The 17806-nt window shown below is 35.7% G+C and overlaps 2 protein-coding genes across 2 annotated transcripts; both read right to left on the bottom strand.

Moving 5' to 3' along the window:
- Positions 1–53: 53 nt before the first annotated feature.
- Positions 54–2193, bottom strand: LOC110639850 (pentatricopeptide repeat-containing protein At1g02370, mitochondrial). The gene is made up of 2 exons (XM_021790943.2): positions 1811–2193; positions 54–1479 (listed from the first exon to the last, which is right to left on the bottom strand). The coding sequence occupies exons 1-2, from the start codon at positions 2090–2092 to the stop codon at positions 241–243; spliced, it is 1521 nt and encodes a 506-aa protein (XP_021646635.2). The 5' UTR covers positions 2093–2193; the 3' UTR covers positions 54–240.
- Positions 2194–3876: 1683 nt separating this feature from the next.
- Positions 3877–12304, bottom strand: LOC110639812 (DEAD-box ATP-dependent RNA helicase 24). Its single transcript, XM_021790898.2, has 5 exons — positions 11436–12304; positions 5879–7107; positions 5106–5145; positions 4236–4779; positions 3877–4134 (listed from the first exon to the last, which is right to left on the bottom strand). The coding sequence occupies exons 1-5, from the start codon at positions 12034–12036 to the stop codon at positions 4083–4085; spliced, it is 2466 nt and encodes an 821-aa protein (XP_021646590.2). The 5' UTR covers positions 12037–12304; the 3' UTR covers positions 3877–4082.
- Positions 12305–17806: the final 5502 nt, after the last annotated feature.

Below are 17806 nucleotides of genomic sequence, written 5' to 3' on the forward strand. Positions count from 1 at the left end.
ACAGTCTTCATGGCTCCTTCTGTGAATTCATTGAAAGGTATTATTTAGATTACTTGAGAAAATTTGCTGTGCTGTGAATGAGATATACCACATTGCCGACGACTTGAAACAACTGTTACACATTTTCAATGTCACAACACTAAATTTTAGCTCTAGGACGACGAACCATGGGATGCACCTCAACATTTTTAATATATCAACAGCTGGCTAATTCAGACACTGTGCGACCACATACTAAACCTATTTGGGATTGGGACTGACCTTTTCAAGCAAGTTCTTAAGCTCATCGCTCATTTCAATATTCTCTTCCTTCAGTCTCTGACGCATCTCAGGAGCTAATTTGTCGGCAGCTATGTATGTCTTTAGCAGCAATCTGTAAGCAATGGAGTCAAGACTATTAATATGCTTCAAGATCTTGCAAAACTTCTCAGCACCATCAATATCTTTCTCTTCACAAAAATAATTAAAAAATGCAGTCACTGTCTCCTCCTTCGGTCGCCAGTCATACTCAGCTTCAGAAAAAGCTGCTTTCATATGATCAAAAGCCAAGTCCAGTTGATGGATCTTCAACGAGAAAACCATGAACATCTCCCGAGCCTTGAAGAAAGGCCCTTTGGCCCTCTTAAGTGCATCATCAAAGATTGATTCAGCTTCTTCATACATGTCCTGTTCCAGGTAGGCTCTTATAGCAACATTCGCTAACCTCATATCATAACTGAGGCAACTGGATTCCCACTCCTTAAAGCATTTGGCTATACCCTCGACATCTTTTAGTTTGGCAAGTGCCTGAAGCATTACTAGGTAACTCAAATTGGTGATCACAGGGAAACTCGACTTCAGGGAATTCCACACTCGATTGACCTCTCCAAGATTAAACGTGCCACCATATAAGCTAATCAGAAAATGGTAAGCCTCCCGATTACGAAATCCCATCTTTGCCTCTACCTTTTTAAGAGCTGATTCAGCTTTCTCAAAATGTCCGGCCTTGAGATAGATCGTAGCCAGATTACTGTACGTAGTCCACTCACAATTATCTTTATCATCCTTTTCAATCTCAGCCAGAACTCTTTCTACTCCCTCATAATCATTCAAACATCCATAGCTCTGCATCCAGATATTATACGTGAAACAGCAAGGTTTGATATTCCTCTGCTTCATCTCATAAACTAAGACAGGCACCTTCTCAGGTTGGCCCAATCCCATATGTAGTGACATGAGATTGTTAAAAGGTAACGAAGCGGTAAGAAAGTTCATTTCATCCATTTTCTGAAAAAGAGCCAGTGCCTTGTCAGACATAAGTTCCTTGCAATAACAGTTCAAAAGAGATCCATATGCAGACTGACTTTTCGCAGCTGGTGAGAGCCAATTGAAGAAATCCTCAGCAACAGCTATCCCTTTGGTTTTTGCTATAAGATCTAAGCGTATTGCATAGTCCGCATGGGAGAAGTTCATTTTCCTCTTCTCCATCCACTCCATTATCTGCATCATAATAAGTAACCCCATTAACTGCATCATAATAAGCGTATTGCATAGCCTGTATCATAATCTACATCTAAGCGTATTGTTAAGTTTACATTCACTAAGATACAATTCAAAAGTAAGAACAGAAAATAGCTAAAAAAAAGTTAATTTGCAAGGGAATATCAAGTTTTGCAAATGAGCAGCATTTAGCAACACAACACCAGTTTCTCATGCGGCGTTCCAATTCATCAGGTTATAACAATATTAGAAGAAACCAGCAACAGCAAGAACCTTTTGAAGGCAGAAATATGCCAAGAGATTTCGGTAAAGATGGGAAGAAGAGACGGACCTCAAGGGCATGATCGAACCTCTGATACTTGCGGAGCTCTTTGATGCACCGAGAGAGCTCGATTTTCCTTATAGGCTTTCCCTCCATAAGGTACTCATTTAACGTCTTTGACACACTCCCTCCAGTCGCTCCTAGAGCTGACAACCTCCGGTACAGCCGTTCCCCTTTTCTCTGGGAAACCATCGCCGGAGGAGCCGCCTCAGACACAGCCTCCGCCGCTGTGCAGATCTGCCTAGCCAGCCTTGATCCATTCAATATCAGGTGGCTAGAGCTCTTCGCCATGTTGATCGGATTCAGGTAAGGCTCTCGCAATCTGCTTGAAAAGAAAAGGGGTTTTGCTAGGGCTTTTGTGGTTTTAAGTGTTAATTTCTCGTTTTATTTCTGCAACAGAAACTAAACAAACGAAACGTCGTTCAGTTAACCAGGTTTGGATGCTTAAGCCGGCATCGTTTTAATTGTGTTATAAAACGCGCGCGCACTTCCACATTGGGGCACACTCTGCTCCAACTGCTGACAGAAAAACGCATCGTTTTAGCTCAAGATATTGGAAATGACAATGGGACCCATCAAGACGGGACTTCCCGGCAGAGAGCGAGCGTTTTACCTTATCGGACTTCTATTTTTCATTTTAATTTATTATTACATAATATAAATTTATTTATTAAAAAATAAATTATAAGTCAAAATATAAATTTTAAACATAATTTAAAAATATATTTATATTTTGTATTAAAATTATAATATTTAAATATATTAAAAAATATTAATATATTATTGTTTATGGAGAGTTATTGGAGCAGAAGACCTTCCGTCCGTCCGTCCGTCCGTCCGTCCGTCCGTCCTTACCCTATGCAACATCAAAACCATAAAAATTATTCATAAAGAGGCGGGTTGAATTAAATTCAACAACAATTGTCATCCTTGCAAGATGTGCTGTTATTTTCCCTTATCAAGTAAAAGCGTAGAGCGCTTTTAAATGATGGAGGGGTGAAAATGAAGCCACTGGCTATGCTTCGTCCAGTCTTCATCTCTCACTCACGCTGTCACTTACCACCCAAATCTATCGTACAAATTGGAGCCTCGAGTCTCTTGCTTACCTCTTCGATCAGAGCTGGTTCGTTTCTCTCAATCTTTGCTACCATTTAGTAACTTCAGTTTTGAATTACATAATGATCATAAATTTTTGTTCAGGTAAAAGCCGGATATATTGGTCCTAGATTCTAATACAAGCCAAATAAAATGGTGAAAAGCACTAGAATTTATTTTAATCCATAGACAAGCCAATTTATTATAGATTTTTGCATAATAAAAGATGAAATCTTTTGCAGGTTGCCATATAATTCATGAGGTGTGTTCCTTACCTTAGTTATTTATGATATATATATATATATATATATATATATATATATATATATATATTTTAATATTGCTGCTTTCAAGAACGATATCAGAAGGTTAGATGGGATTCTAAGAACTAGAGGAAGAGATCTTGGCTCTCGTGCGATCCCTTTCATGGATTTACCCCTTGGCTTAACTACCCATGAATAGAATATCTAGAGTATGCTTAATATTACCATTAAAAAAACATAATAATTTTAAAATAAATAAACAATTTATTCTAAACAATATTTCTCAACTGCATCTAAAGCAATACTTTTCTAAACTCCAATCAAAATTTCAAACAGACCTTTCAACTATTTGTTTGATAAGACATGATGTAGTGTAACACAATTAAATTTTGTATTAAATTTCAATAAAAAAAAAAAACTATACTTGCTGCCTCATCCGCTTTTTGTTGATCTGCCTGCCAAAGTCATGAGAAAGAAATGCATAGTTTGTATTAGTAATAGCTACGCAAGGATACATAGCCACGATACAACTAAGATCAGAGAATAGTAATAGATTCATATTTTATCATAAGTTGCCAGTATTATATATATCTAAAAAAATGAACTTGACTGAGAATTATTTTAGAAAATGTACAACAGATCAACTACACATCGATGGAATGGCTAGTTTTCTAAGAATTTAAATAACCAAAAATTCTAAATTTCTGCTATGAACCATAGTCAAAAGAAGGATTTAGGAAATCATATTGATTAATACGCAGTAATTATAACTTTCTACAAACTCAAATATGAAATCATACACAAGTAGTAGCTAAACAACAAGAACATGAAGGAACTCGGTCGGCATAAATAACCACACATAGATTTTAAGTGTCATCCTAGAAGAAAGTTGTTCTCATCCAGGGGACTAGGTGAGAGTAGCATCAATGGTCCCAACCAGATGGCCTTCGCCTTTCCCTACCCCGATCCCTGGAACTGCAAAACCAGAAGCAACCAAAAATTCTAGTCAGCTTTGAGATTGAAAGTAATCCTAAATAAAGAGAAAAAAGAATGCCCGTTGAACTGAGAAACATAACCTTTCTTTGGTCTGATTAGGATTTCCTCCAGTGTTCTGAGTCTTCTGACTGATTGTCTCAGTTCTATTTGCATCTCTGCTAATTGAACCACCAGAAACAAAACCAGGTAAGGAGTTGGTCGTAACAGTTCTATTTGCATCTCCACTAATTGAACCCCCAGAGACAAAACCAGGTAATGAGCTGGTTGTCACAGTTCTATTTGCATCTCCACTAATTGAACCACCAGAGACAAAACCAGGTACTGAGCTGTTTGTTCGAGTTCTGTTTATGTCTCCACCAATTGAACCACCAGAGACAAATCCAGGTAATGCCGGTCTCTTGTTGGCATAAGCACTAGAACTTTGAGGGTTTGATGAAGCAGCAACAAAATTACTCTTGAATTGACCCATCATCCCTGTCCTTGGTGAACTAACTGCAGCAGATCTACTTGGAGCAGCTTGAGATGGAGTACTGTTGGGTTCTGGATTATAGCCAATGCCAAGACCATAATCCACTCCACGCACACCTCGACCACCTACACCCCTCCCTCTACCCTTTTTCCCACCTGCACAGGTAAATAGTTCATGGGACGTTTAATAAATCCAGCAAGGGTTGGCTTAAAGTAAAATTTTTCATATGACGGGTTATATACTCTGTTACTAAACACTTTCTATCTCCTAATGGAACCTCGATGCAAAATTGCAAGACAAATTTCATCACACATTTTTCTCATAAACAATAAAAATCCCTTAATATGCTTTCAAAATGAGAAAATAACAAGATGTGCTAACCCTAAACCACAACAAGAATCTTACTAATAAGCAAGCAATTACAAGCACACCAGATATTGCTAACTCTGAAACATGCTAGATGCAAAATAGAAAAGCATACCTCCTTTTCTCGCATCACGTTTGGACCTGAATCTCCCATCCTATTGATTTAAATGGTAAACATCATTTAATAATATCAGGTATAAAAAAAAAAAAAAAAAAAGTGATAGTAACAGAGGAAAAGCATGCAATGGCGTCACAGAAAACATTTGTAATTGAATAGAGACGACATAGAGACAAAAATGCACACCGAGAAACAAGAGAATAAAAGCAGCATTACAATTAACACAATCATGCAACAGAAAACTCCTTAAAATCAATGGCACAACAAGCTCAACAAATCTATCAGAATATTCCCAATTCTGGCTTTTCTATGCCACTAAGGTGGTTCACATGGATATGTGTACTACCCTAAAAATACATGTGATATTTTTAGGGATACTTATTTTTAATCTTATGAATTATGTAAACATGCCATTTAATTACCAAGTTACAACTGGAAGATCGAGCAAACCTTGCAAATTATCTAAATATTTTTCCCCTATCTCATTTGCAGGGCAAATAATGAAATAAACAATCATCTTCATTGTCTCATACATAGCTAGTTAAGTGTAATATGAAATAAATGGTTACTGCTACATCCATTCATAATATAATATCATGCACAGGATTAATATTTACGTAGATCCCACATTCTAGCTTGCTGGACTAAGGTTTGAAATACCTCTGCCAGATTTCATATGATGAAGAAAACGACCATAGCTCTAATTCATCAAACCATTTATGTAAATGACCTTGAAAAAATAAATATAAACAAATATCATGAAAAATTACCTTCATGGCAAGATCCATAAGTTCCATGGAGACATTCTGACCAGCAGCAATCAAACTGTTAACCAATTCACCAGCAAAACGTGCTTCTTTTTGAGTAACAAGAGTATAAGCAATCCCATCCTTGTCACCAGCACGACCAGTCCTACCAATACGATGCACATGCATGTCCATGTCTCTTGCAATATCAAAGTTCACCACCGACTTGATTGATTTGATGTCAAGTCCACGAGCAGCAACATCAGTTGCAATAAGAACATGATAGACACCAGATTTAAATTTTTGCAAAGTATCCATCCGAGAAGCCTGGTCTTTGTCACCATGAAGAGCTGCAACTTTAAATCCCTTCTGAACCAATTGTGATTCAATCTCATCAACAGTAGCTTTTTTAGAAGCAAAAACTAGAACATCACCATCATCAATCATTCCAGGTAGTTTTTCAAGAAGCCAAGGCAACTTCTCTGCATCAGAAGGAATTACTTGAACAACCTGAGTAATATCTTCATTGGCCATTCCCACCTCCCCCACTGTAACTCTTATGGGATCAGTGAGAATCTCCCTAGCTAACTTTTCCACCTTGTGAGGCATTGTAGCTGAAAAGAGTAAGGTCTGGCGGTCTGGCCTAATCTGACCAACAATAGACCACACTTGTGGCTCAAATCCCAGGTCAAACATTCGATCAGCCTCATCAAGTACCAAGTAAGTTGCCTTAGACATATTCAGTGCTTTCATCTTTAACATGTCTATTAATCTCCCTGGAGTGGCAACGACAATGTCACATCCTGCCTTAAGTTCTTTGAACTGATCAAGCTTTGACATCCCACCATAGACGGCAGAGACACGTATCCCATGTGATTTAGCAAATTTCTTTGCTTCCAAATATATTTGGTGGGCTAATTCTCTAGTGGGTGCACAAATCACCCCAATTGGACCCTCTCCTTTCTGAAGTTCAGGTTGATCCATAATATGTACAATCATGGGAAGTACAAAAGCAGCAGTCTTACCAGAACCAGTTTTTGCTATGCCAATGATATCTCTCCCAGAAAGCACAATAGGCAAAGCTTGACACTGTATTGCTGTAGGCTTTTCATAAGCTTGTTTTGCTATAGCATTCATCAATTGTGATGAAAAACTACAGTCTTCAAATGTCTTTATTGGCCTGGGTACATCAAAACCTGAAACACGGATAGCCAAACTCTTGCGGTATTCAGCAACATCCTGCTCACTCATCCCTGAGAAATTTGAACAGGAAGTTCAGAATTAGAATTAACTGGACAAAAATAAAATTGCTGTATATAAACTGTATTAAAACATTTTTAATTTATAAAACTATTAACTGACAAAATACTAGTAACAAAAACCACAAATAAGAAGAACAACATTTTACAATTACAGTAACAATCACTTAATAAAGTATAGCAAGAAGTGAACTAACAACTTTTTTCACTAATCATCTGATGATATATTATGATAAAGATGAAGATGCAGAACTGGAATTTTCAGTTTTAATGTTTCCTACTCACAAGATAGGCATAGAGAACAATAGAAGATATCATAGAAAGAGATCAATTAGGAAGGAATAGAATAGGAGAAGAATCAGGGTTGGTACTTAGAATATTGGATCACTTATTGGAAAATTAATGGACCTTGTAGACACCTTGGAAAGGAGATGGGTGAATATTGCTTGCATTCAGGAGAGAAAAGCAAGGAAGTGGGTAATTCAAGATTTTAAATGTGGTTTACTAGAAAGGAGAGAAACAAGAAAGAAGTGGACATAAAATTAAAAGATGCCGTAATAGCTGTGAAAAGAGTAGGACATAAAATTATACTAATAAAGCTAGTACTAGAAAGAGAAATAATAAATGTAGTTAGTGCTTATGCCCCACAAATAGAACTAGATAGCGAGCGCAAACAAAGATTTTGGGAAGGGAAAAGCATTCTAGATTTTGCTATGGCATATGACCTAATACTAGCAAATACCTACTTTATAAAAAAGTAGTCATATTTAGTGACTTTTAAAAGTGGGCAATATAAAAGCCAAATTGACTTCCTCTTAACCAAGAAGACAAATAGAGCTCTATGCAACAAGGTCATTCCAGGAGAAGCTTTAACAAGTCAACATCTATTAGTGGTCTTGGATGTCAAGTTTAAGAACAATTCAAGTAAGGCTAGAAAAAATATTGTAGCTCGAACAAAGTGATGGGAGTTCAAGTGAGTAAAGCAAGTGAAGTTCAAAATTGAGCTTCTCGAGCCCGGAGCATGGAAGCAGTATGTGGAGGCCAATGGTATGTGGATACAGATGACATCAAAGATTAAAGAAGTAGCTAGAAAAGTACTTGGAGAGTCTAGAGGACATGGACCACCTTCAAAAAAGAGATGGTGGTGGAATGAGGAAGTACAAAAGGTAATAAAAAAAAAAGAGGGAATGGTATAAGATATTACCTAAGTGTAATAATAATAGTGAGTATGAACAGTACAAAATAGCAAAGAAAGAGACAAAAAAACAGTTAATCAAGCAAGAATGCAGGCCTTTAAAAGGTTATATGAGAAACTTGAAACTAAAGAAAGGGAGAAAGATATTTATAGACTAGCAAGGAAGAGAGAAAAGAAATGTCGAGATCTCAATCAAGTTAGACGCATTAAGGATAAAGAAGGAAAAGTGTTGGTTAAAGATGAGGACATTAAAAAAAGATGGAGAAATTATTTTGATGATCTCTTTAACAATAGTCAAAGTAGTAATATCGTGAATATAGACTACAGAGTAATAGAAAAGAATGTGAATTATACTAGAAGGATTAGATCTTCAAAAGTAAAAGAAGCACTTAAGAGAATAAAAGTGGGTAAAGCCTGTGGACTTGATGGAATACCAATTGAAGTGTGGAAGTGTTTGGGAGATATGAGAGTAGCATGGTTAACTAATTTGATTAACAAGATTCTAAACTCAAAAAATACCTGATAAATGGAGGAGTATTTTAGTACCTATTTTTAAAAATAAGGGAGATATACAGAGTTGCTCAAACTATAAGGGAATTAAATTCATAAGCCATACTATGAAGTTGTGGGAGAGAGTTGTGGAACATCGACTACGTCATGACACTTCTATCTCTCTCAATCAATTTGGCTTCATACCCGGTCGTTCAACTATGGAAACGATCTTTTTTATTAGAAGCTTGATGATGAAATATAGATATTTGAATAAAGATCTACCCATGATTTTTATCGATTTGGAGAAGGCTTATGATAGTGTTTCAAGATATGTCTTATGGAGAGTGTTAGAACAAAAGAGGGTATCTATTAGGCACATACAGTGCTCATAGTGAGAGGGGACACAAGAGATTTTCCTATCTTAGTTGGATTATACCAAGGATTAACTATAAGCCCTAACCTTTTTACATTAGTTCTAGATGAATTGAAGAGAGTATCCTTTGGTGCATGATGTTTGCGGATGATATAGTTCTGGCAAATGAGACGCAAGAATGAGTCAATAAAAATCTAGAGCTTTGGAGAAGTACTCTAGAGTAAAAAAGCTTTAAGTTAAGTAGAACGAAGACATAATATATGAATGAAAGTTCAGTAAAAGCCGAACTGATGATAGGGAAGGAGTTAGTTTGAATGGAGTGGCATTGCCCTAAAGTAATCACTTTAAATATCTCGGCTCAATCCTTTAAGTAGATGGGGGATGTGAGGAGTATGTTAGTCATAGGATTAAAGCCGGATGGTTAAAGTGGAGACGCGCCACAGGAGTTTTATGTGATCGCAAGATTCCTAATAAGTTGAAATGAAAATTTTACCGTACATCCATACGACCGACCATATTATATGTTAGTGAGTGTTGGGCAATGAAGGAGTCATATGTGTCTAAAATAAGCGTTGCGGGGATGAGAATATTAAGGTGGATGAGTAACCATACTAGACTAGATAAAGTCCGTAATGAGAGTATTAGAGAAAAGGTAGGAGTGGTGCCAATTGAGGATAAGTTGCGAGAAGAAAGATTGAGGTAGTTTGATTATGTGAAGTGTAGACATATGGAGGCTCCAGTTAGACAAGCAGAGTACAATGAGTTAGAAGATAGAAAGAAAAAAATGGTAGATCTAAACTGACTTGGAGGAGAGTAGTACAACATGACCTAGAAGCATTACACATTTCCGAGGATTTAACCCAAAATCATTTAGAGCTTTCGAGGATTTAACCCAAAATCATTTAGAGCAGAGAAAGATAATCCATATAGCCGACCCCAATAAATTTTTGGGATAAAGGCCTAGTTGAGTTGAGTTGAGTTAATTTAATGTTTCCTACTCTAATTAGGATGTTATTTCAACGTTTTCCTATTCCATTTTACAGTATGTTAAGGAGGAAGTTTTTAGAGATAATGTATGGGTTTTACAAGCAATAAGTTTGTTTGGGAGAGAGTTTTTTAAAGGAGGTAAAGCTTTTTAAGGTTTCAACCTCACCTTTTCAAACCACAATTTGGGGGGTTGAGGAATTTTTGATACATTACCTTGCCTTACACCCCATCCAAACACACTACTAGTTTCATATTCTATTTAAGATTGGGGAATTTTTGATACCTCATCTTACCTTACACCGCATCCAACAATGCTATTAGTTTCCTATTCTGTTTAAGATTTTAATGTATTTTCGTATTCTAGTTAGGATTTGTTTCTTCCTAAAATTAGGACTTAGATTATTTCTTCCTATTCTATTAGGATTCCCATTTTGGATGTACATAAACTTCCTACCATAGTTATTAAAGGCTCAAGGTGCACTAAGACGCCGAAGAGTCCTGGAGCCTAAGTACAAGACGCAAAGTGCAGGCGCGCCTTAGCGAGGTGAGGCGCAAAGTAAAAGGTTTAAAAAATCCATAAAAGTCAAATAAATGTTATATTTTTCCTTTTATTCTTTGGTATATATCTTGAATTGGGTTTGTTAGTTTGAGTTTAAATAATAGTCCTTTTTGCTGATAAAAATGCTGGCTAAAGATGGAAATAAATAAGGCATTTCTTTCTAGAACATTGTGCCTGGAACAAAGGCACACACCTAGGCGCATAAGGCGCTAGGGTTTGAGCCTCACGCACGCCTTTAATAACTATGCTTCCTACTTTAGTTAGGATTTATATTTTCCTATTAAGTTTAGAAGATCAAAACTCTATAAATAGCCTTTAATTCTGTGTATTTTCAGTTTTACAGATTTCAGTAATAAAAATCCAGCAGAGTATTTTCTCTCAAATTACACCGTGTGTGTGTGGAGTGTGCTTCTATTTGAGCTTCACCCTCTGTGAGATGATTCATATACTAAGTGCAATATCATTTAAAAGAGACACTTACAGTTTTTCAACTTAAAATTTTATGTTACAGCCTAAAATTAAACTCCTGAAAACTTAAAAGAGCAATTCAAGTATGTTAGATATAAATAAAATGGCTCCCATAAAATTAACTGCATATTTGATAAAAAGAAGCAATTCCAGCCCACAATTGCAAGTATCATTCTCTCCAAATGTTTATCATCTAGTATCCAAATTATCCATAGAATACAACCACTTCGATTTCATTGAAATTTTACCTGATATTGATGGCTTCTCCTCATAAAAATCCTTATTAAATGGCTCATAATCAATAGAGCTATGATCCAGAGCTGGAATAGGCTCGATCTTCTTCTTATCAACCACCACTGGATTATCATCCGAATCATACTCCAACGTCCCCCCATCCACAGCTTTCGCCGCCGCGTAAACCTCCTCATCCGAATTATAACCTGCGTGTAGAGCATCCGCCGCTAGCGTCAAGCCTATGTCCTTCTTCGCCTTCAAAAAGCTCTCCATAGGATCATCATCCTCGTCATCCCTATACTTCTCCGCCTTCTCTTTCGGCTTCGGAGGAGGGGCAGCCTTCATCTCCTCATGTATCCCCTGCATGAACGCGTCCAGAGGATCAATTTCGTCATCTTCAGCACCACTATCATTATTATTATCAGCTGAAGTGCCCTTGGCGTTGTCATTTTCTGCGTAATCGATGTTGTCGAGGTCGGTGTCTTCATAGTTGTCATGGCCGTGGCGCGACGAAGGAGGAACGTAAAGCCGTTGCGGAGCTTGGGATCGCTCGAAGTTGTAGGTCGTTTGGCGGTTTATTCCAAACCCTTCGAATCCAAATTTCCGCTTTGACATGCTTCCTGGTTCCGGAACGATTGTTCAAGTGCAGAGAGCAAGAAAACGCTAGATTAGCATGTGAAGAGGAGTGCTAGATTGACGTAGAAAACCCTTATTGAGCAGAGAGAGTTCAGTTTCAGATTGGAATCTTGAGGACTTGGGCAAGAACTTGAATGCTGTGATATGGAGAACGGAATCGTAGCGCCCGAGTTCACAGACTAACAACCTAGACGGAAGAGGCAATGATAGGGCACCGTGAAAGCAATCTTTGCTTTGGGCGGGTTGGTTTATATTGCAATGGGCTTTTCTATAAAGCTGAAAGCAGGCCTCAGCCCAAAAAAACTTGAATGCCGCGAGTAAATATGGGAATTGGTTGAATAATTTTGGACGCTCGATCCGAGTAAATTTTATTAAGAAAGATACGAATATTTTAGAATTAAAATTATTTTAAAATTAAAAAATAACATTTATATCGTGTTGGGATTGATTTAGCTTTTTATGTTCTGTGTGTTTGTTATTTGAAATTATTTACATAAATAATTAATTAAATATAAATATATTTTAAAAATTATTTATAAATTTTTTTATTAAATTTTAAATAAACACAATTTAAATATTTTATATAATTATTAAATTTTAAAATATAGATTATTAATAAAAACATTATATATGATAAATTAATGCATATGAAATTCAACGGATTCAAATATTTTTTAAATAAAAATAACTGGATTTGAGATAAATTTAAATAATTTATAATAAACTTTAATTAGTTGAATTAGTTTTAAAAATTAAAACTATTAATTTTTTTTTTAGCTTAGAATCGAATTGAGACTTAAATAAGTGGATTTTCTTGATTATTATATTCATTGCTATTTCTAGTGATACATGAAATATAAAATTGCTAAGTGCATATTCACACTCATGAATTATTTGGATTCAATTTATCGCCCTTTTTTTATTATTTATTACACATCTCAATTATTATTTTTATAATTCCTAAACACAAATTGATTCCATCAACATAAAACATTTAAAAAATAAAAAATAAAAAAGCAAAATTAAATGTAACAACCCAGTTTTTATAATAAATATATTTTATTTTTTTTATTGACCTGATAATCTATTGATATTTTATTCATGAATTTAAATTAATAATTTCACAATGCTAATTTTTGTTAAATGAGTATCATTTTGTTTTTCATATATTATTATTATTATTATTATTATCATTGTTGGTTTAAATTGAAAGCTAAAATTTCAAAGAATTAAAAAATTGGATTTAAGTGAATAACTCATGAAACTTTAGGGACTAGCTATGTAATTAAAAGAAAAAAAAAAAAAACAAAACCAGAAAATCAAAAACGGAGCAGCAACCCCCCCCCCCCCTCTTTCCATGCATCCTTTCCCGATTTCCCCCTCCCTATTCTTTTCTTTCCCTTCTCCTCCGGCAAAGGCCCAAGCCGGTCGGCAGGATAGCCACCCAGTGGCCATCGGAGCTGCTCCAAACGACGAGAGGTGGCGGTAGCACAGGTCGATGAGAAAGAGAGAGAGAGAGAGAGAGAGAGAATGCTTGAGTGAGTTGAAGGCCAACTGCAGCCACTGCGCCTTCGGACGGAGGTGGAAGACGTCGGTGAACCTTCCTGGACGGTAAGGACCCTAGTTCCCGGCCAAGCATGCTGGAATCCATGGAGTTTTCCGGCAAGATCAGGAGGAGAGAGAAAATGTTGGGCAGCGAGCATTCCGACAATTTTTCCGACGATCCGACTGTCGAATCGGAAATCCGAGACCACCAATGGACTCGGGACAGTGAAATCTTTAAAATAGGACCAGTCCCGCTCCTATCGGACATCGTTTGAAAAAGACAATAATCAAACGGTCTAATTTTATGATCATTATTAACACAATTTTGACTTAATTTAGGTGCAATCGAATCGAGGATAGCTCACCGGCGTCGAGACTGCATTTTCAACCAGATCCGGCTGTCTGGCAGCCCGTCTCAGAATGTGGTCGATATTATAGTCAATCCTAGCATTTTTAGACATTCTAGACGCGTTCCATGTGTCAAAATTGGCATAGGTAAACCCGAACTCCAAGTTACTTATTTCCGGCTAATACCGATTTAGAATAAAATTCATAAAATATTCGTGGATGATCAGAAAATTATAATTCCTTCTGCAATAGTCTTATAATATTATTAAGAACAACAGGACAAAATTTTAGAATTTTTAGAGCTTGTCTAAGTGAATTTTTATGAAATGTCAATTATAGGGACTAAAACATAATTTTTCAAGTTTATGACTATTGACTATGTTTGAGGCCTAGGAGGGGCTATATGACGTTGATGAGATGTGATCATGGAAATTGAGATTTAGAAGTATTCTTTGAATCTTTTTGCAGGTTGGGTAGGTCCTAGGTACAGAGAAAACTCTGCCGAATTTTCTGCATAAATTATGATGTGTTTACCTCTTTAAATTTATTTTTATTTGAATTGGCACTAATAAATTCACAATAAAATTATGTAGCTATTCAGGGTCAACCATATTCCTTCACCCAACCTTTACCGTCGTCTCTGGTGTATTGTGAGTAAAATATTAATTTTAATTATAATTTTGATATTATTATATGTTCAAACATGCTCATGCATTATTTATAAATATATATTTATGTAGTTAAACACTAGGCACATTTTATATTGCATTCATAATTAATAAAGTGCCATGGAAGTTGTTTGTGGTAATTTGGAGCAGTGTGCGTGCTTGTGGTATGGTATTGGATATGGACAGGACGGGTAGACACGGCTTGAGAGACACTCGCTGGGACCCGGTCCTTTAAGGATAAGTCGGGGTAGACACTGCTTGAGAGACACTTGCTGGGACTTCGCATTTGGTTTATTAAGCGAAAGTTCGACTTGAGAGACACTCACTGGCAGAGGTTGGATTAAGAGAGTTGTATAAGGGATCAGCTCTGACTTCGCATTTGGTTTATTAAGCGAAAGTTCGACTTGAGAGACACTCGCTGGCAAAGGTTGGATTAAGAGAGCTGTATAAGGGATCAGCTCCCATATATGTACTGTTTGAATAGTATTGGGTGTGAGTGCTCCAAATTGCCTTTTTACTGTTTATGATGTAATTTGTATGAAATTTATGATGATGTTTCATTCCATTCCTTATGATGCATTAGCTTTAGATATCTATAGAAATTGTGGTTAAAATTAGTATTTTACTCTCTGAGTCAAACATTCGCTCCTGTTCACCCTATTTTTCCAGTCTACAGGAGGAGACCTTTTTCAGAATAACCTGCTTCTTTTCTCGTAGGTTATCAATAATTATTTAATTATATTATTATTCTCTAAATTTGAAATTTAGAACTCTATATGTAGTAGTAATAGTAGTATTAATCCTGTCAGGGACTGCATGAATTTAAGTTTTTGTATTAACAAGTGAAAGATTTTTATGAGTTTTGAATAATTTGTAAATGATGTAACAGGGTCGAGCTGGGCTTCCCTAATTTAGATTCAGATAATTATTGGGTTAAGTTGGCCGGAAATAAAATTATAATAGTTTAATTTAAATTATTTTATATGCATATTGGGCTTAAATTGTGGGCCTAGTCATGGGTTTGGGAACAGTAAGGCTTACTATGAGCTTCGGGGGCTTTAGGATGGCCCAGGTCCTAATGCCAGTCTGGCCCATAGGTTGGGTCGTGATAAAGTTGGTATTAGAGCTTAGGCTTTAGATTCATGAAAAATGTGCACCCATAGTTGTCACATGTGGAGTATAGGATCCCATTTCGTCTTTTTCTGTAACTCCTTGTTTTTAGCTTCTGCGTTATACCCTGGGTAATAGAAGAGTGCTTTAGTTAGGGCCTGTTTGGTTTAACTGTTGAATACAATCGATAAATTGGTGATAGCTATTCTTGTTAATGATAGGCGATAAGCGATAGTGATGATAGTTTTTATGTTAAGTGTTTGGTAAAATTATATTTAGCTGTTGCTGTTGATACGTGAAATGACTAATAAGGGTATATATCATATAATTTATTTTATTATTTAAATAAATATAAATTTATAAATTTATTACATTATATTAAATATATAATTATTAAATTAATATATTATATTATTTAAATAAATATATAATTATTAATCTTTTATATTATATCATTTATTTTATTATTGAAATAAGAAAATAATTATTTTTTAAGATAATTAAATAATTTTAAAAATATAAATAAAATAATAAATAATTATTATTGTTAATATAAAAATTTATAATTAATTTTAAGTTTTTAGATATAAATAAATATTTTATATTTTATGTTATTAATAAAAAATATTTTATCAAAATTAAAATACGTTAATTAAAATGTTAAAATTTAAAATGAAAAAATAAAAATATTAATAATATTAATTTTCTAGTTAAATAAAAAAGGATAATATGGTCAAAATAAAAAATAAAACCAAATCAGCTATCACCGATGAGAAACAAATTTCTAAAAATAGAGTCGATACAACCGCGGTGATGGGTATCATATCAGTTGCCCATCAGCTATCAGCTCTATTTTTTTTAGCTTGCCAAACACTATAGTTTACCTGTTTGGGTGTCTATCAGCTATCAGCTGCACCCAACAGGTAAACCAAACACCCCCTTAGTATCTTGATTTTTTTTGTGGAGTACATAGAGACGTGAATTAGATTTAGTCAATGTGTTTAGGTCTGTCATGAAAATACATACTCTAATAAATGCTATATTCCTATCAGTATGGGTCTAAGTGTTGTGCCTATCTGGTGCTAGGCATGAGTACATAAAGGTGAGTTTTGATGGTACAGTTGCCCTAGATAAGGGTGAGGATACCACTGCTGGCAGTCATCTGTGGATGACCCAGTCAGAGTAAGTTTATCATATCAGTAGATTCAAGAGAGATAAGAGATTGGAAGACCTAGTATGTCAGGACATATTGTAGTAACTATACAATGTTCTCGATGTCTGCTCTGTAAGCTACAGATTACAGTATCGACATGAGATTATTGTGTAGAGTTGTGTGCATCTCCGTGGTGCTTTATAATGAGGGTGTTTGCGGATAGCTTCTGTTTTAGTACAGTTATGCCAGAACAGAGTTCTATATCTGCAGAGGAGTTGGGAACTCCTGGTTAGGGGTCTAGAGTTAGAATATTGAAATATCACAATTAGGTGATAATTAGAATCAGTGACTCGGTTACCCTAGCGTGAGCTAGAGTTACATCAAGAGTTGCCATCAGACCAAAGGTTGCGGATTAGTTGCAAAGTAAAAGTGACATCTATAGAGTGAGACCATCTGGTCTTCAGTATGGAATTTTGGATGGTTTTTGCCGTACGACAGACGTTTTGCTTAGAGCTTAGTGAGAATAGTATACCTTGTGTGTATTAGCAAGGTGTAAAGTACAACCCTACTACCTAGAGAAGGTCGAAACTATGAATTGATGATTTACAAAGCTATGATATGATAAAAGAGTCATTAATTTGACATGGATTTGGCAATGTGGTAATTATAATACCTTTGTTACAGTAAGTTAGGGTATAGTCCTATCTTTTCAAAAGGGATCGAAGGTTATTACTGATAATGATGACTTATAGAATAGTGTCTTAGATGGGACTGTAGCGTGAGATAGAGAGTTGTTAGCTCAAGTGTTATGAAAAGGGTACAAGTTCCATGTAGGAATCATAAAATGTAAGATTAAGATGTATCCTTTAAATTGAATGACAGGTTTGGATACCTAGTTTGAGCTAATTAAATGGATATGAGAAAT

This window comes from Hevea brasiliensis, chromosome 9 (genome assembly GCF_030052815.1).
Source record: "Hevea brasiliensis isolate MT/VB/25A 57/8 chromosome 9, ASM3005281v1, whole genome shotgun sequence".
NCBI classification, from domain to species: domain Eukaryota; kingdom Viridiplantae; phylum Streptophyta; class Magnoliopsida; order Malpighiales; family Euphorbiaceae; genus Hevea; species Hevea brasiliensis.

Excerpts from the sequence above, each read along its gene's own strand:
- LOC110639850 (XM_021790943.2), bottom strand. The coding sequence starts at position 2,092 with ATGGCGAAGAGCTCTAGCCACCTGATATTGAATGGATCAAGGCTGGCT. Across the intron at positions 1,480-1,810 it reads GGTTCGATCATGCCCTTGAG|ATAATGGAGTGGATGGAGAA; the intron begins GTCCGTCTCTTC and ends ATTATGATGCAG.
- LOC110639812 (XM_021790898.2), bottom strand. The coding sequence starts at position 12,036 with ATGTCAAAGCGGAAATTTGGATTCGAAGGGTTTGGAATAAACCGCCAA. Across the intron at positions 4,780-5,105 it reads ACGTGATGCGAGAAAAGGAG|GTGGGAAAAAGGGTAGAGGG; the intron begins GTATGCTTTTCT and ends TTACCTGTGCAG. Across the intron at positions 4,135-4,235 it reads CCTAATCAGACCAAAGAAAG|TTCCAGGGATCGGGGTAGGG; the intron begins GTTATGTTTCTC and ends CTGGTTTTGCAG.